Below are 27,404 nucleotides of genomic sequence, written 5' to 3'. Positions count from 1 at the left end.
CCCTTCCTTGCTCGAACGCCAGTGACATCAACCAAAACCAACCAAAAGCTATGGATAACGGATCGTCAACCATCCATTTAGCGGTCTATGCATTGGCACAGTTCTCAAGGAACGCGAGTTAGTGAAGTCAAAAGCAAATGGAGGAGTTCGTTAGAAGACAGTGGCAAAGGTCAGTTGGACAAGGATGGCAGTACCAGTACTCAGTTCGCTGCCTTGGTACCCACGAGGTACCACCAGAGTTGTTATAAATGTGACTTGATGCTTTGTTTGGCTCGGGAGTTTGAAGCCAAAGTCAAAAGCAGGAACTCAAAGGAAGACAAGGATAAAGGCAAGCTGGACAAAGATTACGGTAATTAAGTTTTGACAGAGGAGATCGGCATGGCACACGTGGCGGCAGCCACAGTGGCTTCGACACCAGCTTTCTAGTCTAATGACACGTGTCACCATTAGCTTCAGCCAAAGAGAGGCTTGTGAGTGGCAGAGAGGGGCAAGCAATACTCCCTATAATTAATTTGGACCCTCGTGTTGGAGTTCAAGTTATTGGTGTTTGGACCCGTAGGTCGGAGTTCAATGCACATGCATTTGGCAGGGAACCAATTAGATGTCTAAAACACTATGGATGGGTCTGCCAATTCATTGTTGTTGGTCGGATCATGGTCAGGATGTGTTCCACAGTTCATTATCTTGGAGTTTTATATTTTGGACGTGATGTGTTCATAGTTCACGACTGGGGATTTTTGGACGTAGTGTGTTCTACAGTTCAAAGTTTCTACAAAGGCAACCGATGCTCAAGATGGCATTACTTTTAGGTACAAAGTTGAGGAGAGCAACACCGAGGTGTATCTAGTATCTCGGCCAGTGCTGGGGTGTCCATGGTAGCTTCTTCATCGACTTGGTCTCACTATTGATGTCCACTATGAGTTGCAAAGAGGGTGTTAAAGTTTTGCATTTCAAGTGAACTGCCCAATGTGATCCCATTATTTAGTTTGGCTTTTAGGTGTTTATTTTTCTTATTTGTCAAAGTCTTGGGTAGGGCAATTTATTGGGATTGCTATATAAGCAACCCCCTCTCTCCATTGTATACACATTCAGTTATTCATTGCCAAGGTTGATTGGTTCAGGAGACTCTCTCTCTCTCTCTCTCTCTCTCTCTCTCTCTCTCTCTCTCTCTCTCTCTCTCTCTCTCGTTGGTATCTACGCTTCCGCATCGTCGACTTTGAAAAGTCTTTGGGTCAACAGGGTGTCGTTGTCTGCTCGGGAGCGCTCTAGTTGCCAAGCCGTGTTTTGTTTTGACGTGATGAATTCCAATCACATGCTTATTCGTGAAGTTCCTTTGTGTCATAAAGTTCAAGTAAAGTTAAAGAGAGTAAAGAATTGGGTGAAAGCTAAAGTCTACCGCCCTATAGGTCGGTTTCAGTGACAATTGTTGACATGTGATACAAAGACACATGCATGCAAAACTCGTGCCGAGCTTTTCTTTTGTACCCGGGAGTAGGACACCCTTCCAGATCTTTATTTGGTATATGTCCTTTTTTGCACCTAGCACCCTTGGTTGTGGCCCATTTGTGTATGCGTCATGTGATAAATATGATAGCACAACTGTTGAGAAAATATGAGTCTTGATGGTTGTGGGAGAAGATTGAGCTCTTTCATTCTTAAAAGGAGCAGCAGTCTGTTGAGGCCAATCGATGGGAGGGGATGTTTTGAAGGTACATAACATTTGAAGAAACACCCACATTGCAAAAAGTTGAAATGGTATAGAAGCAAAATTGTTTATTTTTTAAATGCTGTGAAAGATGCTTAAAAGGAACCAAATGTAGCATACCATACATTAGTAGGGAATATGCTCCACTTGAGCCTCATGTATGGGGTACGAATGCAGCTATGCTATACTTGTTTTTTGGGAACTGTGAACATTCCTATCCACCTGATTGTGGTATTGTGATTAAATGTATGCAAACTTATGAACAAACGAATCTTGATCTTGGGACTGTTTGTGCAGCAAGCTTCAGCATTACTTAGTTTAATCCAACAACTACCCCAGAAAAATGTGCTCACAGCTATGAAGCCCTCAATGGATGCCCTTATCAAACCTGCCCTCCTGAAGCACAAGGATAAAGATGTTCAGTTTTTGGTCACTGCATGCATCAGCGAGATAATGAGGATTGTTGCCCCAGATGCACCCTATGATGACGAAACCTTAAAGGTTGCTTCATGAATTTTTTTCATACTACCAATCTGTTTATTTATTAAACGTATTTTTTTCTTTCTTTTTCCAGGAGATTTTTGAGCTGATAGTGGCATCCTTCAAAGGTCTAAATGAAAAAGAGAGTCGTTTCTTTGACAAGAGGATGAAAATTTTAGACTCAGTGGCCTCAGTCCGGTCATGTGTTGTAATGCTGGATTTGGAGTGCGACGACCTTATTCGAGAGATGTTCCAGACGTTTTTTACTGTTGTCAGGTGAGGCTCTCCTTTAGCCAGCTTGTTGACTTGCAGTTATTGTGCAGGCTTAAATGTACAATAATCTTTTTCAGCTTCCTTGAGATGTAGCAGCTGTTTTTGCATGGAAGAGCACAATGTACTAAGATCAACAGTTAAGGCTCATATATGCACCCGCATGTTCACCAATATATCACGCTTTAGGGGTAGAGAACATGAACGACAAAGAAAGGAGACGAGAGAGGATATGGTTTATCTGGGGTTTGCCCTCTACCAATTTTCGTTGTGAATCCTTCTGAGATCATGTAGTGACCGATGCGAGCCATCTCCGGATTCTGATACACATATCCAACATTTTGTATCTGCTCTATGAGATACACACCTACTTTTTGTGTATGTACCTTTCAGGCTCTCGAAACCCACCTTTTACAGCTCTAGTAGTGTTTCTGTTTAGTTAGTGTCTTTCTTTCTTTTTATCCAGACCTTGTATGAGATTCACCATGATGTAACTCTTTGGTCTCATACGTCAAAATGGCCTTTAGAAGACGTTAATATAACATTTCATTTCGTATCATCTCTCTCTCTCTCTCTCTCTCTCTCTCTCTCTCTCTCTATAATGATGGCTCTTTGATACCTTAGTAGCTTTAGCTATGTTGTACGGGGTGCAGACATAGGGACCTTCTGTAGGCCAAGATGGTTGGAGACGTATGGAGAGGCCCTTGGTATCTATGATCTCTCGACTGATCAGAGCCAAGGCCTCTGTACCCCACGCTATCATTCGAACAGAGCTAGCTGTCACGAGGACGTGGCAACTGCTAACCTTAGTTGTTGGTTTCTTTCCAATGATTTTTGTTTTATTTTTGAGACCCTCTTTTTGAAGTTGCAGCTGGTCGGACATGTATGGCCAATGTGAACGGTAGTTTCACCCGCAGACGGGAAGTGAGTCAGTATTGGAATTCGTATAGTAAGAGGATGTCTAGGCTCAGTACAAGATCATGTAGGTCGCCCTGTCACAAGACGGGCACCACGTGCCAACAGAAAAGAACAGATTGAACAGACTTTTAGCACTTCAATAACAACTGAACTGAAAGAGAGAGACGACACATGACACCGAGTGGCGGAATTCCACCCTAGAGAGTATTGGCCCGAAACCTTGGCACCCATTTTGGTATTTCTTTATATTGCATCAACATAGTACAAGCCGGTATTCCAAACTATGCACCTTCTCCAGGAAGCATGCCAGAGAATGAGCCCTAACCTCATATTTAAAGGCCCTAGGCCCCAAAAGCAGTTTATGTGAAAAGCCTTCAAACTCAAAAGCTTCTGGTCCCAAAAGCAATGCCAAAAAGTTGCCAGTGTAAATCACGCAATTTTCGTACAGCAATCAATGCAAAACGCGGAAATCCGTACAACCTACCACGTCATCATGTCAGTGCAATTTTTGAAAATCTGCCGCGTCATGAGCAGCTACGCAATTTCGTGTGTGTGTGTGTGTGTGTGTGTGTGTGTGTGTGTGGGTCTTGCTTTATTTCCTTTATGTCACTTGGGGCCCCATCGAACGGGGTCCCCATAAGTTGGTAGGACTTCTTCTGTTACTTGTTCTTCTTAGGGTTTAGGCCCCCTCGGTTGGCTTCTGCAAGTTGGCTCTCTTCTTCAGGGCTTTGACACGTTAGCAGTTTGTGACACCCCCCGTCGCACTTAGCAAGTTGGTGGATATTAGGAAGCGAACTCAATAAAGACATAAGGTCAAGGTGGGATCTCCAACAGAAAGTATCCGACAGTTGGGGCCACATTGCACTTTTGGATGCGGTCCCAATGAGGATAGATGGTCAGATGACCAGTGGGAGCCCAACGGAAGCATCTCCTAAACATTAGGGAACTGCTATTTTGGGCCCTAAAATGTGTTCGCGTCATTACCTTCGGAATAACAAGGGGAACATTTTACAACTCTGCCACGAAGTCAACTGGGCAACCGATCGGGAGATTTTTAGGCGGCAACCCCGAAATGGGAAAATTCGTGTAATTTAAGTGTACTTTCCTTATGCAATGAAGAGGTAACGCTGTATATTAAGTTGGGAGGCCTCATTTTCCATACTGTCATAGGTTAAGAGCTATGGAGTGCTTTCTTTCCACTCTGTACAGTGTGGTGCTAGGAGTGATGCCCTGCACACTACACACCTCTCTCTCTCTCTCTCCCCCCCCTACGTACAGTTATGTGATGCCCCACAAGAGGGCTCTTCATTTGACTAATGTACAGTTGTGTGGGTTCATGCACGATTGCCGAGGCAAGAGCCTCTTGCACAGGTCCTGGATTAGCTAGTGGCTAATCCCCCGTAGGTACAGGTGAATTCGGAGAGGTTTCACGTGAGAAATCTCGTCCGATTCAAAGGGCAAGTAGCCTTATAGATGGGGGAGCTCGAGGACTTGCTACGGATGTGACCGGCTCGCGAAACGGAGCCCAAAACAGGGAATTACAGTCTGCTGTGTATTTTTGCAGCTTTAGGTTTTCGGCCCTGAACAGTCCCTAATACCCCCAGGAGGTTCAGGGACGCGAGGGGACCGTTGTAGAGGTGATCTGGGGCATTTTTGGGGCAGAAAACAGAGAATCCAGCGTGCTGCAGATTCTCGCCGGGTTTTGCAAAGTGTCTGTATGTGTCGGGAAAGTCATCTATTGCGTGGGGATATTGTCTGTGAAGTGTCCTAGTATAGTTATGTTGCCGAAATTGGCCAGAACAGGTGGATTTCAGCCTGGATTATGCGGGATAGCTCGTAGGAAGTCACAGGTTTTATTCCCTCTGTTAAAGTATAAAGAAATACCAAAAGGAGCATTCTAGCTTGTGAGCAGTGTGTGTGCTTAAGTGTTACTTCCCGTCACAGGTTTCCTTTGCACATTCTCTGTGTGTGTCTAAAGTAAAGAATTTCGGGTGAAAGCCAAAGCCTACCGCCCTATGGCTTACTAGATCAGTCTCCTTTGTGCACAGCTTGTGGGATACTCTACTAGAGATAGATATGCTAGATTGGTCCTTGAGTCTTCCAGACAGTTAGCTCTTTAGGGGGACACTTCATGTTGGTATGCACAGATGACATCATGGTTTCAGACACATGGTTTCACCATGGACAGGCTGCCCCCTTTCCAGTACTCTCTTTAGGCACCCTCAATGTCTCTTACACGGGTAGAGATTACTAGACTCATTCGTCAGGACCTGTCAGCTGGAGATTGAGATTGGTAGATTTAGAGGCCGCTTATGCAAGTTAGAGCCAGAGACAAAGCTACATTATGTATGTCATTGCACAGTGTACTATGAGATACGGGGCCGTTTCCACTACTTATTCAGAGAGGGTTTCGGTTCTTTCTCTAGGGTCATGAGTTATGAGGATCAGAGATGTCTTTGGCTATATCTACTTGAGTTACACAGATATAGAGACACTTTATTGGGGAGAGATAGAGAGAGACAATCCGAGAGACAGATTACAGATTTAGATATGGGACAACCAAAATCCATCCTCATCTGCACCCTGGATATCGAGAGTATGGCTCGAATCCTTTGCTGTAGTCTCCGGCGATGCTGTGTAGCCCCTCTCCTCAATCGTGGCCGTCTAGATCTCCGTAGCTCCAGTGCTCGGTCGATGAGAGTGCCGGTAGTGGTCGAATGAGTGGGGGCCGAGCTCTGCAATAATGACTGCTCCTCTAGTAGTAGTATGTAGTTCTTTTGTACCCAGACATGGTATTAGATTCACCATTTTGTAACAGATTGGTCTCATAGGTCATTTTGGCCTTTTGAATGGCCTTTTGAAGACGTTAATATAACATTTCATTTCTCTCTCTCTCTCTCTCTCTCTCTCTCTCTCTCTCTCTCTCTCTCTCTGCCCCCTATCCCCTACTCTTTTTGGGATGCATGTGGATGAGTTTTCGGACTATGTAGAGCGTCAGGGGGACATGGGGGATGCAGCTAGCAGGGACATGGATTCCGCTGTTACTATATGCTGATGATATCATGCTGATTTCTGACTCTCCAGAGGGGATGCAACGTCATTTCGATGCTGTGTATACATTTGCTCGGACAATGGATTGTCTGTCAATCTGGGGAAAACCAATATGTGTTCAACACCACACCACAGTGGGTCAGGAGGTCGGCACCCACATTTATGTATGGCCAGGAGACTGTGGAGTACACAGATGCATATACTTATCTTGGGGTAGTCTTCGGTGGACCGGTGTTTTCACTAAGGAGAGCATCAGAGACTAGACTGACGAGAGCATATGCAGCTTTGGGAGGACTGGAGAGGATGTGTTCGCAGGTTCAGTTTCAGGAACCGCGAACAAAGTTTTGGCTTTTTGACACTCTAATGACTCCGGCTATGCTCTATGGAGTTAAAGTGTGGGGACCCTCAGAAGACCACCATGGGAGATCTGGCAACACAGATGGATGGAGATGTATGGAGAGGCCTCTGGTCTCTATGATCGCTCGGATGATTCGGGCTAAGGCCTCAGTACCACATGAGATTATCCGAGCCGAGCTAGCCTTCCCCCCCCTCCCCCCCTCTCGTGGTGGAGGCATTGACTAGATCAGTATCCTTTATGCACGGTCTATGGGATCTCCCCAGGGATAGATACGCTCGGCTTGCCCTGGAGTCATCTCGACAACTAGCTCTACAAGGCGATACAACATGTTGGTATGGATAGATGATAGCATGGTTTTAGTCGCATAGTCTCAACATGGATAGATTACCTCCGCTTCAATACTCCCTGGATGCACCCTCCCTGTCTCTCACACGGACAGAGATTACCAGACTCATACGTCAGGATTTGATTAAGCTAGATACCAGGAGCACATGGATACAGTCGACACAGGAGTTGGGCACGAAGATGGCCTTCTATAGAGAGCATCTTGTCCAACTCACGGAGGATGGCTTTGTGACTAGGCCTGCATACATAAATACACACTTATCTCATGGAATAAGATGGCTATTGGACAGATATGCACATCCTCACATCAGCTTCAGATCGAGATTGGCCAATTTCGAGGAGTGCCGGCAAGGGCCCGGATATGTCATTTATGTAACTTAGAGCCAGAGACAAACCTGCACTACACATGTCGCCGCTCGGCATACTACGAGATACGCGGCCGCTTCGACTGCCTGTTTAGAGAAGGTTTCGGAGTCATGAGATACAAAGATCAGAGGTGTCTCGGATTGTTCGTGCTAGAGCTACACAGACTTAGGGAGAGCTTGCTGAGGACATCAGGGGAAAGACAGTCTCAGAGACGAATCACAAATTTCTTTACACCAGTGAGGGGAGAGCCAACGGAGCAGTCATTACAGCAGATCTCAGAGCCTACTCATACTAGAGGTATGCTGCTTGACTGAGCCACTGAGCTTGGCAGATCCAAACGCCCAGTACCGACGAAGGTTGCAACAGAAGATACAGATCACTCTAGCTCGACATGCAACAAACCCCCCCCCCCCCAATTTCCTTTTTTCATTATTGTTTTAGTGTTAGTGTCACAAGACGGGCACCACGTGCCAATAGAAAAGAACAGACTGAACAGACTCTTAGCACTTCATTAACAACTGAACTGAAAGAGAGAGACGACACACGACACGGAGTGGCGGAATTCCACCCCAGAGAGTATTGGTTGTTGCTAAATTGGCTTTATCTGACACAAAAATAAATCTAAATGAATTATTGGTTTATAAGTGAGAGGGTTTTCTCACTTGGAACACCAAGAAAAATAATTCTAAATGAATTATTGGAATTTTTAGTGAGAGGGTTTTTCTCACTGGAGACATCCGAGTACAGAGTATTCCTAGTCCGTCATTTAAAGTAATGACGGGAGCACTGAGAACGGGAATATCTGTAAGGCCACCAGGAACGGGTACTTCTGATGCGTCACATCGGATGGGTGACAGGGAGCATCGGAAAGAAGTATCCGACCATTCGGGAACGGACATCTCTGATGCGTCATAGGATGGGTAACATAGAGCATCGTGAAGGAGAGTGTACCGTAAGTTCGGTAGGAAAGGACTAGGTGATGGGTATTCCTGTTGCGTCACAAAGTGTGTGTCTCAGAAAGCATATGTTTTTCCTCAAAGTTTCCTCTGAACCCATCTTCATTCAAGTGCTTGCTTGAATGAAAAACATATGCTTTCTGAGAAAGAGGGATTGCTTTTCGGGAAAGCAAATGCTTTCCCGCGAGGAAGTCTATGTCTGCATTGCAACTGTTCATGTGATTGCATCCAGGGACGCCTCGGAAGTGCTGTGAAAGCATTGTTTTTAACTTATAAGGTTTTATTGAGATTTTGGGCAGGTTCAGACTATTTTTAAAATATGTCGGCCGCCCACTTAATATGTGGGCAGTCATCTGATAAATAAGGCAACAGATCATCCAACGTTTTTTCTTTCTCTTTTTCTGGCAGAACAACGAAAAAAAAAAACAAAAAAAATCTCTACGCGAGTTGCTATCTTTGCCATGGCCAAGGAGCTATAAAAGCATCACATGCCCTCTCCCGGAGGGAAGACCAATCTTTGCAAGGAGGAGATGCTGCTGCAGATTTCAGCCGTAAAGAAGACGTTGCCGGTGATGCCCATGGCTGCCCCAAATGTACCAGATGTCGCCAAGACCTAGTGCGCGAGTTCCCTCGTGAAGAAGTGCCTACGAAGCGTGTTTCCATCGTGACAAGTTGCTGTTTTTCTCTGTTTTCAGCCCATAAACGTCGTAGAGGGGGCTGATTTACAAGAAGGAACCCGAGAAGACACCTCTTTTGTGTGTAGGATTGGAAGAGAGGATTTTTTATGTAGAGATCTCTTTTGGGGAATTGCTTTTTGAGGACCGAGTTGCGTTTCGAGCGTCGAGACTTTGAAGGTAACGATTTTCATGTTATGATCTTTGAGTATTTGATTGCAGGTGTCCTTTCTCTTCGTGAGGGAGTAGGAACAGAGGAAGGCATGAGCCTCTGCAGGAGAAAGCGCTCTTAGGAACTAGAGCCAGATCAGCCCAAGGGTTTCGTACCCAAGTTTGGGAAGTAGATCCACGGATCGGAGAGAGGTAGTCTCTCGAGTTGTGATCCGGAAGTTGAGATTCCCAATTAAGGACTTAGCGTCCGGGAAAGTAGAGTTGTTCTACGGGAAGAGGACTCTGGAAACAGAGTTGGGAAAGAGAGTTGCAGGGATGTCATACCCTGAGTCTGGAAGGTGAGATCCAGAGGCGAGAACCTTGGTTCTCAAGGATTTGGAATAAGGAACGGGAAGTTCCTTGGAATAGGGTTTTGCCCTAGGAATCGGAAGCGTCAGCTTCCGGGAACCATCAAGTCTTATTCTAGAATGAACGTGGTAATACGTTCGGTTCAAGTGCTTGTATAGACTTCTCCTCAGTAATAAAGATACTATTACGGGGGGGGGGGGGACCAGCCCATCTTCTGGTCCTAGTACTGTGTCGATCTCTCTATCTCTCTCTCTCTCTCTATCTATTTCTTTCTGTATCCTTTGGCTTCAGTAATAAGTGATAAATTCTATTTATCCGAATGTATTTTATATTGTTATGCGCTCCCGTTTGTGACATTGGCCCCAAACCTTGGCGCCCCTTTCGATATTTCTTTATATTGCATCATCAAAGTACAAGCCGGTACTCCAGACTCTGCACCTTCTCCAGGAAGCATGCTAGAGAATGAGCCCTAACCTCATATTTAAAGACCCTTGGCCTTAAAAGCAGTTACAGTAAAAAGCCTTTAAAACTCAGAAGCTTTTGGTCCAAAAGCAAAGCCAAAAAGCTGCCAACGTAAATCACGGAAATCCATACAGCTTGCCATGTCATCAGCCAGCGCAAAACACGGAATTCCGTGCAACTTGCCACGTCATCATGACAACGCAATTTCGGAAAATCTACCACATCATCAATTTGTGTGTGTGCGGGTCCTGCTTTATTTGAATCCTTTATGTCACTTGGGGCCCCATCGGACGGGGTCCCCATAAGTTGGTAGGACTTCTTCTTCTGTTACTTGTTCTTCTTAGGGTTTAGGCCCCTCGGCCGGCATTTGTAAGTAGGCTCCATTCTTTAGGCTTTGACACGTCAACAGCTTGTTACAGTTAGTTCTTTGTAACATTGTAATTTCCGTACTCAGACATGGTATCAGATTCACCAATTGTAACTTTTTGGTCTCATAGGTCATTCTGGCCTTTTGAAGACGTTAATATAACATTTCATTTCTCTCTCTCTCTCTCTCTATGGATCTTTTGTGATTTAGCTATCCCACCTAGCTGCTTAGCTCACACCTAGCCGTTTAGGTTTCCATAGGATTTTATTTTGTCATTTTTGTTACTCTACTTTGTATCAGATCCACCACATTGTAACTTTTTGATCTCATAGTTCACTTTGGCCTTTTGAAGACGTTAATATAACATTTAATTTCATTTCATTTCTCTCTAGTCTTTTCCCACAGACAGAGGACATACAACATGTATACTTGATTTGGCTCATAGGCCGACTTCGGCCTCACATAGACGTTAAATAATTTTCTTTCTTTCTCTCTCTCTCTCTCTCTCTCTCTCTCTCTCTAGTATTTGTTTTGCAAAAAAGAAGAAGAAGAAAATATTAGCAGCTCGCATAAGAAAAGAAAAGCTCACACAAAGACGGAGACTTTGTATCAGATTCACCACATTGTAACTTTTTTGTCTCATAGGTCACTTTGGCCTTATGAAGACGTTAATATAACATTTCATTTCATCTTCTTCCTCTCTCTCTCTCTCTCTCTCTCTCTCTCTCTCTCTCTCTCTGTCTCTCTCTCTCTCTCTCTCTGACTTTGTATCAGATACACCACATTGTAACGCTTTGGTCTCATAGGTCATTTTGGCCTTTTGAAGACGTTAATATAACATTTCATTTCTCTCTCTCGTACACATGTATGCATGCTCGCAGGCATGCACAGAAAATACTCATGCTTGTGCGTGCGGGCATGAACCTCTCCTGGCCTGGCAACTTCTCTTGTGACAACCACTACCACCAGCAGGACTTTTGAACGTGCCTCTTTTATGTGTCTCAGGGGATCTACTAAGGTTCCTGAATGAATAGTGAACACAGCTGCTTGTATTTGCCATCTGTTCAGGCCATCATGCGTGCACATAAGCTCGAGCATATAAATGGCTGATGTGTGTCTTATGCATGTCTGCAGCGAAGAGCCGAAAAGTGTGATTCTTGCAATGAGAGCAATCATGTGCTTAGTTCTTGAGGAAAGTGAAGAGATTCCATTGCCACTACTGGACGTGCTTTTGCGCAACTTGCTTCCTGGAAAGAAGGTAGAAAGCAAGTGACTGTTGTTTTATGTTTTTGAGGTTTGTGTTTGTCCAATGTGTTTAACTCATACCATTGACAGGGTGTCTCAAATACGGGGTATGCTCTTGCTCGTGCTGTATTTGAAAGGTGTGATGCACATCTAAGGCCGCAGATAGAGACAGTTTTGACGTCGAAAGCGTTTAAAAATAAGTGGCGGGAGAGCTATCATGACCTTATTTTTGAGCTCTCTAGGGCTAACGCCACATATATTCTGCCTTTGGTACCTAAGCTAATAGAGGAGCTGCAGGTATGCTCGAGTCTCTTTTTGTTCGGAGATTCAGCTGCAAGCATGGATTCACTGCTGTGAGTTTTTCTGTAAATATGATGGAGCATTGCTGATTTGTCTTGCAGAATGACAAGGTTGAGGTTCGGTTGAAAACCATGCGATTAGTGGGACGTATTTTGGTTTCTGAAAAAGAGAACACACCAGAAAGTTTCAATGAGTTCTTCATAAAATTACTCAGCTTAATTTTTGACAGTGTACCTGAGATCCGTCTTGCTGCAATAGAGTTCGCAAAACACTACCTTCATGCCAAGCCTTCCGGGCCCAAAGCACAGGAACTCCTCGGTGAGTTGACCACTCTGAATTATTCATGTGGTCTTGGAAGTTTCTGTGTGCATATAGACTCGTCTCTCTTGGAAAATATAGCGAGTTAAGACGCAGACAGACTCTTGTATGTCTCTCTTGGCAGACAATGATGCTGGAGTAAGAAGGCAGGTGGTTGCTACCATCTGCGCCTTTGTGAAGTCTAAATTGGATACAGCGAAGTCTAAATTGGATACAATTCTGATAGACCCCTTAAAGAAAATATCTGATTGCCTGTTGGATTCTGAGGTAAAGCTATGTTTAACCTTTGTTTTATCCTCTCCAAGTATGTATACAATATAACTCAGCCTGCATTGCTGATGGCAGGCTGTTGTAAGACAAGAGACTTTCCAACAACTGATTGGGGTGCATAAGGCGTTTTGTTTGAAATTTTCTGAAGGTTCGGTCGCTGAGTTAGAATCATTTTGCTGGATCCCAAGTAAGCTTATTAGTTGCTTTGCCGATCAAGACTCCAACTTTTTCAGGTGTGTGTTATAGATGAATCAGTTCTGGCGATTACCAGTTCAAGCAGTTTCAAACTAACAGGTCGAAGTTGCTTGCAGATCACAGGCTATAGAGGTAGTTTTTGCAGAACAATTGTTTCCTGTCGAGTTTCCTATAGAACAGAAAGTAGACTGTTGGATTGTTTCTTTTGCCACCCTTGACAACAAAGGTCTCAAGGTTTTTGAAAAGATTTTTGATGACAAGAAAAGGTAATTAAGGTCTTCTCTTTCTTTGTGAGTCTGTGTGTCTAGGCATGCTTATGCAAATGGTTCATTTTACCTTGTTAGTCATTTTGTGCAGGCTGCAACAGGAGATGAGAAATTATTTAGCCAATCAATCAATATCAAAGGTAAGAGTACTAGCTCTTCCCTACTCCTCTAGAGTGAGGAGAAGGGTCTAGTTTTCGTGTTGATCTGTCGGTTGGTTTTTTTAAGGAGAAAGAGACCGAGAAAAGCAAAACAACAGATTTGCAGAAGACTTGCAAGAGACTGGCTAGTTTTTTTGCGGATCCAGTCAAAGCAGAGTTGGAGTTTCAGAGTCTGAGTGATAGCAAATTACTGAAAATGATAGTGGATTTGCTGGATGCAAACATGTCCTCATTGAAGTGTTCTTGTTTGAGAGTAAGCTCGGTGAAGGTTTCAAATTTTTTACATAAATATCAGGTGTAAAAATTAGTAATGTATTTTTTGTTTGCTTCAGGAAGATTTACTGAAGTTATATGCAGAGAATGGAATTAAGAATGATTTCTTAAGAGAACTTGCAATCAAGTGCTCTTTTGCACTTTTTGACAAAGAACATATGCGAGTTCTGCTCTTGAAGGTCAAAGATTACAGAAGTTCGGAAGATGAGAGGATGCTCAAAGCGAGCGTAAATTTGATGCTGGTAAGGTTCTAAATGCAAAGAAATTTGATACTTTAACCTTGCATGAATTTAATAGATCCTTTTTTTCTTGAGGTCTACAGGTGATCGCAAAATATTTTCCAAGCCTTCTTGAAGGTGCAGAAGCTGACCTTTTGGAACTGCTGAAGGACGAGAGAGATTTTATCAAAGATGGAGTTGTGCAGATTTTAGCTGAAATTGGAGGAAATGTCCGCATGGAATTGTGCGAAGAGTACAAGTAAGATGGGGCTTAAGTATCTGCATTTCGAAAAAAAAAAATCTTGTTTTGAGGACCCTTGCAAAAGCACACCAGGCTCTTGTTTAGGAGGCAAAGGAAAAAATTCTCCCTCTAGCTTAAGCGCACATGTACACAAAACACACATGCATGCAGGCACTCCATGTGTTCACAAGAGGGCTGCATTGGAGATTTTCAACTTGGGCGCAGCAGTGCTTATATATGATGGAACTCTCATGGTGGTGAGGGTGATTGTGATTGGGGAACTTCTGATGGTTTCACTTGGCTGTCTCCTGGTCAGGCAGAGATATATCTGAGGGTATCCCCCTAGGAACAGTTTGCGCCAATTGTTTATTTGTCGCAAGCTTTGCTGCCATGTAGTAGCAAAGAGCACCTGTTTGCGATCAGCGCTCTACCCACCATGACAAATGCAAAGAAGACCAGTACTCAACTTGTTGTTGGATGCTTCAATTTGGGGTTCTTGGTCACTTGAGGCATCGCACCCGGAATTTCTTCTGGGGAGGTTCTGATGGGACTCGTGATACTAGAACATGAGTTGTATGGTGGACAAATCATCATGCTTTGTGTGGAGAGCAGGTTGGCAATCATAGGTGTAAAGATGCAGAGTTTTGCTTTTATTTCCAAACTAATTGGCAAGGGTCTCTTTCAAGAACATGAGCCTTGGTCAAAAACCAAATAGATACTTTGCCACGTAGTGTATCTCCATCTCCATATTCTATAATATGCTTGTATGCCCATCCTTTTGAGTCCAAGGCAATCCTGATTCCTTTAACCTATTATCTGTAAACAAATAGAATAAAGATTGAGAAATAGCAATCGAACACGTGCTGCATAGTAAGGTTCTTTGCGAAAAACTGTGTAATCAGTTGAGAGAGTGTTTGTTTTACTTGTGTTTATTCACAACATGCACTTTCTTCAATGTTTACAAACATATGTTTTTGTGGGATTATTAAGTCTGTTTTCGTTCCTCCTTTATGGAACTGTGTGTTATTCATTAGCTTATGGGCATTGCAATTGCTGTCAAGGGTTGTTGAGCATGTGGGAACTTTGAACAATGTGGATCATATACGATCGATGCATTTGCTTCTTGAAGTGTGCTGCTTAAAGATGTCTTGGAAACTTGGAGTATGTATTTTTTAAAGATTTACTTTTCCACATGCTTTTTTCCAGCTCAGTTAATCTGCTTGAAAAGTACTGTGTGGAGGGGAATCGCAAGCATGTGAAATATGCTGTACAGGCCCTGTCTGCTCTTTGTGGTGATTCTAGATCAGATGCTCTGACAACATTATATGGGGTACACCCATTTTAATACTTGTGCTTCATTCTAATCTGAACTTTTAGCTGTATGGTGATACTTTTACTGATTCAGTCGGAAGTATTGATGTGTAACAGGGTTTTTATTTTTATTTGTTACCAGAAACTGCTGGATGCATTAAAGAGTGGGACAAATCTTCCTACCACTCTGAAGTCTTTGGGCATTATAGCTCAGTGCACTAAAGCAAGTCATAAAACACAGCAGGAAGAACTCGTGAACTTTTTAACGCAGGATCTTCTGAGGAGAGATAGTGTAAGCATTACATCTTGCAGTTTGGCCTTAACCAATATATTCATTAAAGTTTTCTAGCATTTTCTGATTTTGACACATTACATACAGGATTTGTCAGCAGATGGTGACGAGCAACTGAGTGCAATTACTCATTTGAAGGTTTGTTTCCAACTTCCCATTTCATATAACTCTTAGATGGTTTCAATGGGAAATATCATCTGTGGTAATGTGCTGTTACACTGCTTGTTTGGAGGACAACACATACGTCAATTCATCTCTCTAGGACGGGGCTCAGGGGGAGTGGCAGTTCTATTCAGGGAGGAGCTGCAGCCATTGATATATATAGCGCGCAAGGATGAACAGGCTAGGTACATGTGGGTGAGGCTCAGGGCAGAGACGGGTAGATACCTGTACATTGCTATTTGTTACTTTCCTCCTAGTACGTCAGTATATGCATCACATAGAGGACAGTCCCCCTTTGCTATTTTGGATGACTTATGGGAGTTTTCCAAGGATGGTGACATTATCATACTAGGGGACTTCAATGCTAGGATTGCCCACCACCGGACAATATTTTATGATACTTCTGAGGAGATGCTTAGGGAGCTTGACGTTACAGAGATGGGTCTATCCAGACTATCACAAAATAAAGAATACACCGAGTATGGCAGATACTTGATAGCTATGGGAACTGCACATAGATTGGCCATTTTGAATGGTTTTACTTGCTTTCCACACCGACATGGTGCTAGCACAATGGATTTTGTTATGCCCAGCCGGGTCTTATTCCATTCTTTCAGAATTTCATTGTGGGCACTAGGCCGGTTGGAGTAGCAGTTGATCATGCTATCTTGCCTTTCACCCTGACGTTTCAGTTCAGCACAGCTCCATTAGGAGAGGTCCTCATGCACACCCGGTATACCTTCATGAGGGAGACGAATTCTGTGTATATGGATGAGATGTAAAGGCAGCTATGCACTTAGGAGCTGGAACGGCCACTAGCTGAACTCACTCAGATACTGATCGAGACGCTCCATGCTGTAGCTTCGGAGGCATACCCCCACAACCAACCTACGCGGAGATGATACAGGAGCCTGCCCCAGAACATTTGGTATGATGAGGAGTGTAGAGACACGAGGATCAAATTACAGAGGGAAGTGCTCATGGGTATTACCACACATAGACAATCACGGATTATCTTTCGCCGCCTAGTGCGACAAAAGAAAAGGGCTTACCTATCTCAGCTAGAGCGGGATCTATATCAGCTATTTATGAGTCAAGACTCACCCGAAGCATGGAGGCTATTCCATGAGCATTCATCACCATCAACGGTCACCTCCACTGAAGACATGGGGGGAATATGCCACATCTCTCTATACAGCATCAGGGCAACCACCTTTGCCGGACCCACTAGAGACATGCCCGGAGACATGTTCTTTCTTTACTGCCGAGAGGGTAAGGAAAGCCATTGACAGGATGAAGACTAGGAGAGCACATGATCATGATGGTCTGGTAGCAGAGCACTTTATCCATGCCAGGGATATGCTCGTAGAGCTCCTGGCGATGATGTTTAATCGAGCCATGTATGAAGGCTTTTGTGAGACTTGGAGTATGTCTACGATTGTGCCTAGTTTCAAGTCAGGAGATCCCATGATTCCCGGGAATTATCGCACCATCATGGTTAGTCACACATTAGCTAGGCTGTATGCACCTGGGAATTATCGCACCATCATGGTTGGTCACACATTAGCTAGGCTGTATGCATCTGTTCTCGAGCAGGAGCTGAGTAGATGGGCAGAGCGAAAGGGCATACGAGCACGAGGGCAAGCAGGATTCAGGAGAGGCTCTTGACCAGATTTTGACACTTAGAGCTATTATTGAGGAGGGTAGACACCATGGCAAGAGGATCTATTGTAGCTTTGTGGATTTCCGCAAAGCTTTGACATAGTGTCGAGAGCCAGACTTATACGCAGACTACAGGACATGGGTGTGCCTACAAAGCTGATATGGGGTATTCTGGCTCTATATAGGACAGTGATGGGGTGGGTACGCACCACTGAGGGAATGCCTGACATGGTCCACTCCACTATTGGAGTAAAGCAGGGATGCCCCCTATCCTCGAGTCTTTTTGGGATGTATGTGGATGAGTTTTCGGACTATGTAGAGCGTTAGGGAGACAGAGGGACTCAACTAGTAGGGACATGGATTCCGTTGTTACTATGCTGATGATATTGTGTTAATTTCTGACTCTCCAGAGGGGATGCAGCGTCATTTGGATGCTTTGCATACATTTGCTCGTGACAGTGGATTGTCTGTCAACTTGGGGAAATGAAGGTTATGGTGCTCAACACCACACCACAACGGGTCAGGATGTCAGCACCCACATTTACGTATGGCCAGGAGACTATGGAGTACACAGATGCATATACTTATCTTGGGGTAGTCTTCGGTGGACCGGTGTTTTCACTTAGAAGAGCATCGGAGACTAGACTGATGAGAGCATATGCAGCCTTGGGAGGACTGGAGAGGATGTGTTCGCAGGTTCAGTTTCAGGAACCACGAACAAAGCTCTGGCTTTTTGACACTAGTGTGACTTCAGCTATGCTCTATGGAGTTCAGGTATGGGGACCCTCAGTAGACCACCATGGGAGATCTGGCAACACAGATGGATGGAGAGGTATGGAAAGGCCTCTGGTCTCTATGATCGCTCGGATGATTCGGGCTCAGGCCTTAGTGCCGCATGAGATTATCCGAGCCGAGCTAGCCGCCCCACCCCTCGTGGTGAGGCATTGAATAGATCAATATCCTTTATACACGGTCTATGGGATCTCCCCAGGGAAAGATATGCTCGGCTTGCCTCGAGTCATCTCGACAACTAGCGCTACAAGGCGATACAGCATGTTGGTATGGACAAATGAGAGCATGGTTTCGATCACATGGTTTCAACGTGGATAGATTGCCTCCGTTTCAATACTCCCTGGATGCACCCTCCTTGTCTTTCACACGGACAAAGATTCACCAGACTCGTACATCGGGATCTGATTCAGCTAGTTACCAGGAGCACATGGATACAACCGACACAGGAGTTGGGCACGAAGATGGCCTTCTACAGAGAGCATCTTCTCCAACTCACGGAGGATGGTTTTGTGACTAGGCCTGCATACATGGATACGCACTTATCTCATGGGATACGATGCGCTATGGTGACATCCTCACATCAGCTCCAGATCAAAGATTGGCCGTTTTCAGGGGGTGCAAGCAGGGTCCATGATATGTCACCTATGTAACTCAGAGACAGAGAGACAGAGCTGCATTACACATGCCATTGCCTGGCGTACTATGAGATACGCGGCTGCTTCCACTGCCTGTTCAGAGAAGGTTTTGGACCTTTCTCTAGAGTCATGAGATACAAGGATTAGAGATGTCTCGGATTGTTCCTGCTAGAGTTGCGCAGACTTAGGGAGAGCTTGCTGAGGACATCAGGGGAAAGACAGTCTCAGAGACGAATCACAGATTTCTTTACACCAGCCAGGGGAGAGCCAAAGGAGCAGTCATCACAACAGATCTCAGAGCCCACCCACACTAGAGGTACGCTGCTCGATCGAGCCACTGAGCTAGGTAGATCTAGACGCCCATGACCTCGGGGGGTCTCCCACCACTGACGAAGGCTGCAGCAGAAGATACAGATCACCCTAGCTCGACATGCAAGACGCCCATCCAGAGTACTGACCATGGAGGAGGTTGATGAGATTCGACAGCGCCCGATGAGAGATTTCATTTGAACCCACAACCCCCCCCCCCCCCCCCCCCCCCCCCCCCCCAAAAAAAATAAATGAAAAATCTCGTCTCAATCCCGAATCAGTCTCAGATTCATTTCCTTTTTTTGCTTAGGGTTTTTTAGTGTTTGTGTTAGTTCTTTGTAATTTCCGTACTCAGACATGATATCAGATTCACCAATTGTAACTTTTTGGTCTCATAGGTCATTTTGGCCTTTCGAAGACGTTAATATAACATTTCATTTCTCTCTCTCTCTCTCTAGTCTGATTGTTAGGATAATCACTTGCACTATAGCCTGCCTCTGAGTCTACAGTGTGTATGGTCTTCTTGAGTGGTAGCATCAATGGGTCTTCTTTAATGTGGCAGATTCTTGGTTTGAAAATGCTCGTCAGAACTTTTCTTCCAATCAAAGAACTTGAACATGTGGAACTTCCGAAGGAGCTTTTTGAGGCACTCCTTGGACTTCTGATCTCGGACAATGTTATCTCAAGGTCTGGCCATTGAATGAGTGCAAGTAAACATAAACATTTTAGGCTTTAGCTTGCGTGTCTTCAATAATGGGTTTTGCAGTAACATTGACAAGGCTCATCTCCGGCTAGCAGCTGCAAATGCAGTGTTGAAATTGTCAAGGGTTTATGATGATGAAATATCACCAAAATTGTTTCAGGCTGCTATTTCATGCGTAAAGGTAGTGCAGATTTATGTGTTATGTCTATGGATGGGTAAGGTGCAGGTTGTGTGTCAAGCATGGCATTTACAATTCTCCTTTTCCAGGATCCTAATATCTTGGTTAAGCATGGTTTTGTGAAAAACGTCCACAAGGGTTTGATGGAGCAAGCGATTCCATCAAAGTATGCATGTGCCTTTGTCCTAAACGTTGAGGATGGTGAAGCTGGTGCATTAGAAGAAGTAAGGGCTATACAAGGTTTCTTGTTCTGCTTACGATGCTCTTCATCATAGGGGTGACTGCATATGTTTCTTGCAGGCAAAGCAGCAGCTTGGTGATTATGTCAAACATGCACGACAGGTGCTTTCAAAGAAGTTTTTATCCGAGAAAGACTCCCAAACATCTTCTGTAACCTTTCAACCAGCTTATGTACTTTTCTATCTTGTTCATACTCTGGCCCAAGAAATTCAATCCCCTGCATTAACTGATGGAGGGCTGAGTTTGGAAGCTATAGAACCGGTGTTCAGGTTAGAGTTTCTTTGTTATGTCAGTAAGTATACACGTATCAGGATCATCTGGGCATTTGATGCATAATCTCAGCTTAAGTATGTTTCCAGGAAATTGTACCTTTTCATTTGGGCATTACTCCTGGGTGACGAAGAGATAGCAAGCATTGATACTAGCAAAGAAGATGATCTTGAAACGATTGCATTTATTTGCAGTGTTTTTTCTGCAATGAAGTATGCAGTGGATTCTGTGGATGCTTCAAAATCTGAGGTATCTTTTTCAACCAAGTTAGAGAATTTCAGTTTGATCCTGGTGGTTGATGTGGGTTTAAAACCCCCCCCCCCCCCCCCCCCCCCCCCCCCCCCCCCCCCCCCCCCCCCCCCCCCCCCCCCCTCCCTCCCCCAAACCCCAGCCTCCCCCGGCCTCCCCCGGTCTGTGGGTGTGGGTGTGGGTGTGTGTATATGTGTCTATGCTTACACTTGTGCCCACACGTATACACGCACACACACATCTATACAGAAAAAAGACTTTCTACTTCACCATTGATTCGTTTATTGGATTTTTACAGGCTACTTACCTCCTTTGCGACATTGGAATTTCCCTTATTAAGGATATTGTTGGAGATGCCTTTACAAATTTAAAGCTTGTACATGACATACCTCTTCCTGTGTCAATCTACAAAAGCGTGGAGGGAAATACAATGGTGACAGCTTTCAATCAGCAGAATGCATCATATCAAGTGTTTATACTACAGAGTTATTAAATTCTTATAATTTAGCTTGGATCTTGTTGCTGGATGTCAGGCTGACCGGTCATATTTGCCATCCGTCCTGGAGGAGGGTGAAGCATTGTCCAAGTTGAAGTCTGGTTGGCCGCTTAGCGTGGTAAAAAACTAGATGTGTAATTGATTTATGTTGTGTGTTTGAAATGCCAAGTAGGTGATATATGTGTATTTTTGTTAGGTGGTGAAGCAAGGGAAAAGAAAAGCTGATTCTGGCTCTTTAAAGGATGTCAAAACACCCCTTCACAAACGCAGCAAAGTTATGGATGCATCTAACGATGAAAGGAAAGAGAGGAACAAAAGGACAGGCATTGAGAAAGTTCGGTCTGCAGAATCTGAACCAGATGTTCAGGGAGCAGATGCCACCCCTGTCTCCCCTAAAAGGAAGAGAGGGGCTCATCATGGCAACGAAAATGGTGAGGTGTCTTCGCCTGAAACAAGACATGAACGTGTAGATGAGACGAAATCTACACGCAAGCCAAAGAATCTGAAAATTTCTGTCAATGAAACGGAGGATGTGAAACATGGTGGTATTCCTTCACCAGAGGTATTAAGTCCAGATGGATCAGCAACCAAAAGGGTGCGAATTTTTATCAAAAAGCCAAGGCCCCCTCCTGAGCCTCCTCTAGTGATGGAGTCCATAAATAAAGAAGATTCTGTTGACACAAAAAAACGAAGCCGTAAAGATGTAGGTTTCAGAATTGATTGCTGTTGTTACCTATCTTTTTTGTGAAATGAAATATTAGTAATCATTCTGACCATGGGCAGGTGCTTGATGCTATTCCTGATGATGGTGCAGCTGAAACTTCAGCTCAGCCACTGTCAAGTCCACGGGGGACACCGAGGAGATCTTCTAAGCTTGCTGCCAGTTCTGGATTAGAGGTCTTAATCTGATCATGAAAATGTGCTTCTCAATATAAATAGCCTTTCATACTGAACCAGATGTACTGTTCTCTTGTGTAAAGAGCCCAAAAGCGAAGGTGGTGGAGGACGAGGAACCAGCTGCACATGAGCTTGTGGGATGCAGAATAAGGGTGTGGTGGCCCATGGATAAAAAGTGTGCCCTCGTCCCTATTTTTGAATTCTAGGAAATTGGAATCATCTTTGACAACATGTCTGTCAAAAGGCTCCAACAACTTAGTTTTCAACCTTTTTTCTTAATTATAATGTTCTGCAGGTTTTACAATGGAACTGTTAAAGCTTATCAACCTTCCAAAAGAACACACAAAGTATGTGGGCGTATACTTCGGATGGCTATTGATGAGTAGTTTGTGTAGCAACTGCTTGATTTGAAATGTTTCATTATGCTGTCAGGTTGTATATGAAGACGGGGATGTGGAGTTCCTGAAACTAGGGAATGAGCGTTGGGACATTTTGAAAGATACAAAGGTATAAACTTTTCATTCTAGTTCTTGTAACCTTTGGATGAAGAACCTTTTCAATATACTGACCAGCTCCTACTTGGTTTTCATGGCATGCACATCAGGAAACTCCAGGATCCCCCTCAACAAAATCAAAGTCTCATGCTGATGATGGCTTGTGAGTTCCTACTGTGTCTTGAAACTGAGGATATAGCTCTGAATTGAGTCGCCTGTTTTGGCATTAGGAATTGCCCATTATGTTATTCTGAAGCACATGCTACCTGGATTTCTAGTCAAGCTCTCGTTTTTCACTTGTGTCACTACCACAATGTTTAATTCTCCTAGAGGATCTGAGTTAAGATAATTCTAGCAAGCACAGTTTGCGTTGATAGGGTTTGGAGTAGGGACCAAGGAGGTAGGTTGAAGATTCTCTTTTGGCTTGGAGCCCTACACTCATACCACATTGTTTCATTCTCCTAGTGGATTTAAGTTCAGATAATTCTAGCAAGCACAGTTTGAGTGCTAAATGAAGGTGATCTTATCTAGCAGGCAGTCAAAGGAGAAACAGGAGTCGAGGAATACAAAAGAAGGTTCAGATCGTAAAAAGTAAGCATAGAGAGTTCACCAAAGTTTTGCACCTTACGGCAGTTTTTCATTTGTGTTTGATTCCTGCTGTACAAATTTGGCTCGGACCCAGATCTGGCAGCCAATCCAAGAGCAAGAAAAGCTCTTCTAAGCAGGGTGAAACTGAAGTGGATGATCCGTCAAATAGAAGCGACAACACAGAAACAACAGAGCATGGCCAAGAGATGGCTGATGCTGAGGAGACACTTGGATCAGGTTTGGTTTGTCTAATTGTTTTGTTAACCAAGAGCAGGAGGACCCCTTCCCAAAACCCTACATTTCTCTGCCTTTCATGTTACGTTTGTGAGTGCATTGAGAGGCTCGTCAGTGCTTCGGGCTGTTGTTCTAGCAGTGTTTTCTCTACATTATCTATGTTCATTCATGATCGTGGTTGTTGTCGGTCCCATGCATCTCGAAATTTTCTGGCCTTGATTTGTTATGCGTTCTTCCAACAGAATTAAGGGCATGTGAGTGTTCAAAGTGAAGATGTAAGTGCAAGTGAGTGTTTGAAGTACAGAAGATGAGTGACTAACGTCTTTTACCTAATGATTAAACAGTTGCGAAACGGAGAAAGAGTGTAGAGAAGACGGGTAAAAAATCCAATTCAAAAAGTGCTGACCTCAAAGTCGACGATAATGCCCATGGAGAAAGTCCTTCTACAGTATCCAAAGAGTCCAGAGAGTCTGGTGACTTACCACTTGTAAGTTTCGTTAAGGTCTTGTCCGCTGGTAGATTTGACTTCAGATTCACCTGATATATTTATTTTTTGATGCACAGAAAGCATGGAAAAGTGGGAGAAGAAAAGGGCACTGATCATGCTCAGGATCTTTGTATAGTACTTTTTGTTAGTTCTTCTTAATCTTGATTCTAATGCACAGAAGTCCCTCGTAAGGAGTCTTGTTGCGGCCTTATCTCGATTGTTTAGCAATTTGATAGCATGGGAGATAAAAAAAGATAAGCTAGACCAATTCTGGCTGTTTGTAGGGAGACCCAATACTGACGTAGTCTAACCTTCCATAGTGCAGTTTGTTGCCCCTTGCTAGTGTACTATATTCTGGTAATTGTGGGGAAAGGTATGTGTCCTTCTGCAATTACCATATGCAATCACAAGTATCACATTGTACAAGTTATTTAATCTGTCATTGTGTATCATAGAAATACTGACGGTTAGTGAATACAAATGCAGATATTCTTTGTTGGCAAAGGTAGTTCTTGTATGCTAGTAACTAACTCTGAGCGGGCGCACTGCATAGGCTAATGTCCACTTTTAAGTCTTCTATATTGTTGCGGACTACTTTGTACGTGCATGTAATTGCTCTTGGTTTTCCTTTAGTACCTAGAAGATCTAGTAAATAGCGGTGAAAATAGAGCACCCACATCGTGGGTTGTGTTTGTTTCTGAAGAATCGATATTGAAAGTAGAAGAGCAATAGTGGATTAACCATATCCACGCTGTGTACGTCTTTGTCTTCAAACTTACACTGTATTCCTTTAGGGGTTTGGAGCATCTCGCAAGCTAGGATGCTGACGTTCATGAAATCTACAGTTTAGCAGTGGTAAAGCACAGATGTCTCTTGGGGCTTTTTCAACCTGTCTTGTCTGAATTAGCATGCTTCACTCTTTCAGCCTCTTAATGATTTTACTTCGGGTTATTGCTAAACAAGAGCAACTTTTTGTTTTTAAAAATTGTTTTCTTTGCCAACTTGTGTCGTTTTTAATATTTGGAAAATCTCAGAGGATCTTGGCTGTAGAATTTTTTCAGTGGTAATGGCCTTGATGTTCATCCAATTCTCCGCTGTTCGTAGCTTAAGATGCAACTTGTTTGGTTCGACAGAAGCTTTGTAGCTCCTGATTTGCCTTCGAACTTGAATTGTTAAAGTAGTAATTGGGAACTTCAGCTTTACTGTTTGACAGATTAGGGGGCGGGACGGGGGGGGGGGGGGGGGGGGGGGGGGGGGGGGGGGGGGGGGGAGTTTTATTATACAGAGTGCCCCTTGCTCTCCTTCTCCCCTCTCCATACCATGTATGTCCGCCGGTGTTCTGGGCTGCCCCCCCCCCCCCCCCCCCCCAAAAACTTGATCTGAAGTCTGAGTTGAAACCTTGAGCTGTCCATTTCACTCTAGCATTAAGTGGTACACGTGTCCATATATTGAGGCAGTGGGACGAAGCAATCCTTGTCATGAGGCGATCTTTGTAATGCTTCATCTTTGGTGCAATAGGTTGGCTGTGTGTAATCTATGCCTTGTATGTAGAATTGGTAGAGATTGTCTAAGAATCTGGTCCTTCTGACCATGGCGTATCAATGAAAGGTGGATTTTACTCACTGTTTGGCCACCGTGAGGCTTTAACTTCAAGTTAAGCGCGAAACCATGGACAAACGTCTTGTGCTGTTGCTGGAAGTAATTGCAAGACTACGGTTTGATTCAGGTGTACCCGTCAGGTCAAGTGAAAGATTGTAAGGAGATGATTGCCTACCGAGGATATAGTGAGAGTGGTCCTAGAGGCAGTAGGCTTGATAGTGTTTTAAGGTAATGGAGTTGTGTGGGTAAACTTTTTTAGCATTCAAGGTCTAGTATGTGTGTTTTTATGAAAATGAGATTCACAAGCTAGATGGAGAGACAGTCTTTCCTTACATTGTTAAGTTCTCAGGGAAAAGTCGATCCCGGTACATGGTGAGAGTGCTTGTGCGCGGCTTGTGCGCGTGAAAGCACATGCACATGCTCATAATGAGCTGCTTGATGATTTGATATGCCGTGCGTGAAGTTTCAGACGACTAGCTTCATGAAAATTTCAAACCTAAGTAAACTATTATTCTAAAGGATCCATAGGAGCGGTCCTAGATGAGCTTAAATTGGGATTGATATGAGCTTTAAGTGTTTTTTGAGAATGGAGCACTCACGTTTCTAGTATCATGATGTTTTGTGTCTTCAGGAGTAGAGATATAGGATATATGCCAAGTAGAATGATAGTACTAACTTGTACAATGACGAGAGTATAGAAGCCCCTTTCATGGGCTTGATGGATAGTTTTCATTACATTGTGAAAACTTTGACCCAATGCGCTGGTAGAACATGCGAGTGAGGCCTATGTGAGCTTTTTAACGTCTATGTGAGGCCGAAGCCGGCTTATGAGAGGTCGAGTATGCATGTGTGTTTGCTGTTGTCTATTAGAAAAGACAAAGTAGTTCAAACTGGTATAGAATAAAAGAGAGGATATCTGGTTGGTGATGAGATCTATGGGGGTGTGTGCATGTCTATATGTTGAGGGTAGTAAGGGTTGCAATAATGAACGCTTCTAGGTGAGCCATCATCTGGCTCATGTCTCCTCTGTAGCTGGATGTTCTCGAGTCCGGATCTCCTCGATCTCTTTACAATGTGGAGTCGTCGGGCCTGGCCTCTAATAGCTCTCGGGCATCGTTGGCCTGTAAAGGGTCACTCCCCTTGGTGGGTCTAGGCGTGGAAGGGGTGTAGCTCTTTGAAAGAAATCTGTAAGTTGTGCCCCCCCCCCTTCCTTGGTTTCTATAGGTGGCTTCCCTTTGAATAGTGGCTTGTATTGGCGTTTGATATCCGCATAAGCTTTGCATCTGCAAACAAAATGCTCCTCACTCTCCACTTCCTCTACACACTCTTTGCCCGACCTCGATCTCTACTTTGCATAGTCATGCCATACCTATGGATCCTTAGTGGGGATAGTTGGTCGTGGCTCTTGGAGGGTGCGTCGTGTTGTGGCAGTGTCCATGCTCATGAACAAGTGGTATGACTCTAGCTCCTATGCCTCCTCAAAAGCTTGTTGCTTTCGGCATGTGAGCGTCTTCATATGGTGTCTAGCCTCTCGATCAATGGTCTTTATAAGAGTCCACTGTGCACGCAATCGTCCGCGGTTGAGGTATCTTCACTCATCATCGTACCAACGCTTTGGTGGGGGGCGGGGGAGAGTGGCCTGTGTGGGTGGTGTGCGAGAAAGAGCTGATGGCTGATGTCAAGAATAGATGAGCTCGTGTGAAATGGATCGTGGTATGTGGGGTGCGTGTCATGGGTGTGTGGCATCGCAGTGAAGGATAGTGCAAGATAGGTGTGGTCGGCTCCAAACGGTATGGTAGGTGGCCCCCTTTGGATCCCATGATGTAATGCATGGTACTCTCCACCTTCCCT

General features: G+C 44.2%; 1 protein-coding gene across 1 annotated transcript in view; it reads left to right on the top strand.

The window, feature by feature from the left end:
- LOC147425166 (sister chromatid cohesion protein PDS5 homolog A-like) overlaps positions 1–24,458 on the top strand; it is a 42,432-nt gene extending 17,974 nt beyond the window's left edge. The window contains exons 3-34 of the mRNA XM_086500764.1: positions 2,003–2,206; positions 2,280–2,461; positions 11,606–11,729; positions 11,807–12,013; positions 12,118–12,334; positions 12,435–12,601; positions 12,680–12,837; positions 12,916–13,065; positions 13,157–13,205; positions 13,291–13,476; positions 13,556–13,738; positions 13,819–13,973; positions 15,162–15,285; positions 15,409–15,558; positions 15,646–15,696; positions 19,681–19,805; positions 19,885–20,002; positions 20,089–20,223; positions 20,300–20,508; positions 20,599–20,758; positions 21,057–21,191; positions 21,292–21,372; positions 21,451–21,957; positions 22,038–22,151; positions 22,235–22,326; positions 22,447–22,498; positions 22,584–22,658; positions 22,756–22,808; positions 23,177–23,236; positions 23,328–23,470; positions 23,812–23,954; positions 24,032–24,458. Of these exons, the coding sequence (XP_086356890.1) occupies positions 2,003–2,206; positions 2,280–2,461; positions 11,606–11,729; positions 11,807–12,013; positions 12,118–12,334; positions 12,435–12,601; positions 12,680–12,837; positions 12,916–13,065; positions 13,157–13,205; positions 13,291–13,476; positions 13,556–13,738; positions 13,819–13,973; positions 15,162–15,285; positions 15,409–15,558; positions 15,646–15,696; positions 19,681–19,805; positions 19,885–20,002; positions 20,089–20,223; positions 20,300–20,508; positions 20,599–20,758; positions 21,057–21,191; positions 21,292–21,372; positions 21,451–21,957; positions 22,038–22,151; positions 22,235–22,326; positions 22,447–22,498; positions 22,584–22,658; positions 22,756–22,808; positions 23,177–23,236; positions 23,328–23,470; positions 23,812–23,954; positions 24,032–24,067 (4,545 nt within the window). The 3' untranslated portion in view covers positions 24,068–24,458. The remainder of the gene's footprint in view (positions 1–2,002; positions 2,207–2,279; positions 2,462–11,605; positions 11,730–11,806; positions 12,014–12,117; positions 12,335–12,434; positions 12,602–12,679; positions 12,838–12,915; positions 13,066–13,156; positions 13,206–13,290; positions 13,477–13,555; positions 13,739–13,818; positions 13,974–15,161; positions 15,286–15,408; positions 15,559–15,645; positions 15,697–19,680; positions 19,806–19,884; positions 20,003–20,088; positions 20,224–20,299; positions 20,509–20,598; positions 20,759–21,056; positions 21,192–21,291; positions 21,373–21,450; positions 21,958–22,037; positions 22,152–22,234; positions 22,327–22,446; positions 22,499–22,583; positions 22,659–22,755; positions 22,809–23,176; positions 23,237–23,327; positions 23,471–23,811; positions 23,955–24,031) is intronic.
- Positions 24,459–27,404: the final 2,946 nt, after the last annotated feature.

The sequence above is a fragment of the Adiantum capillus-veneris genome, chromosome 25, assembly GCF_014529385.1.
Source record: "Adiantum capillus-veneris isolate H3 chromosome 25, ASM1452938v2, whole genome shotgun sequence".
NCBI classification, from domain to species: domain Eukaryota; kingdom Viridiplantae; phylum Streptophyta; class Polypodiopsida; order Polypodiales; family Pteridaceae; genus Adiantum; species Adiantum capillus-veneris.
This window is presented reverse-complemented; position numbering and strand designations above follow the sequence as displayed.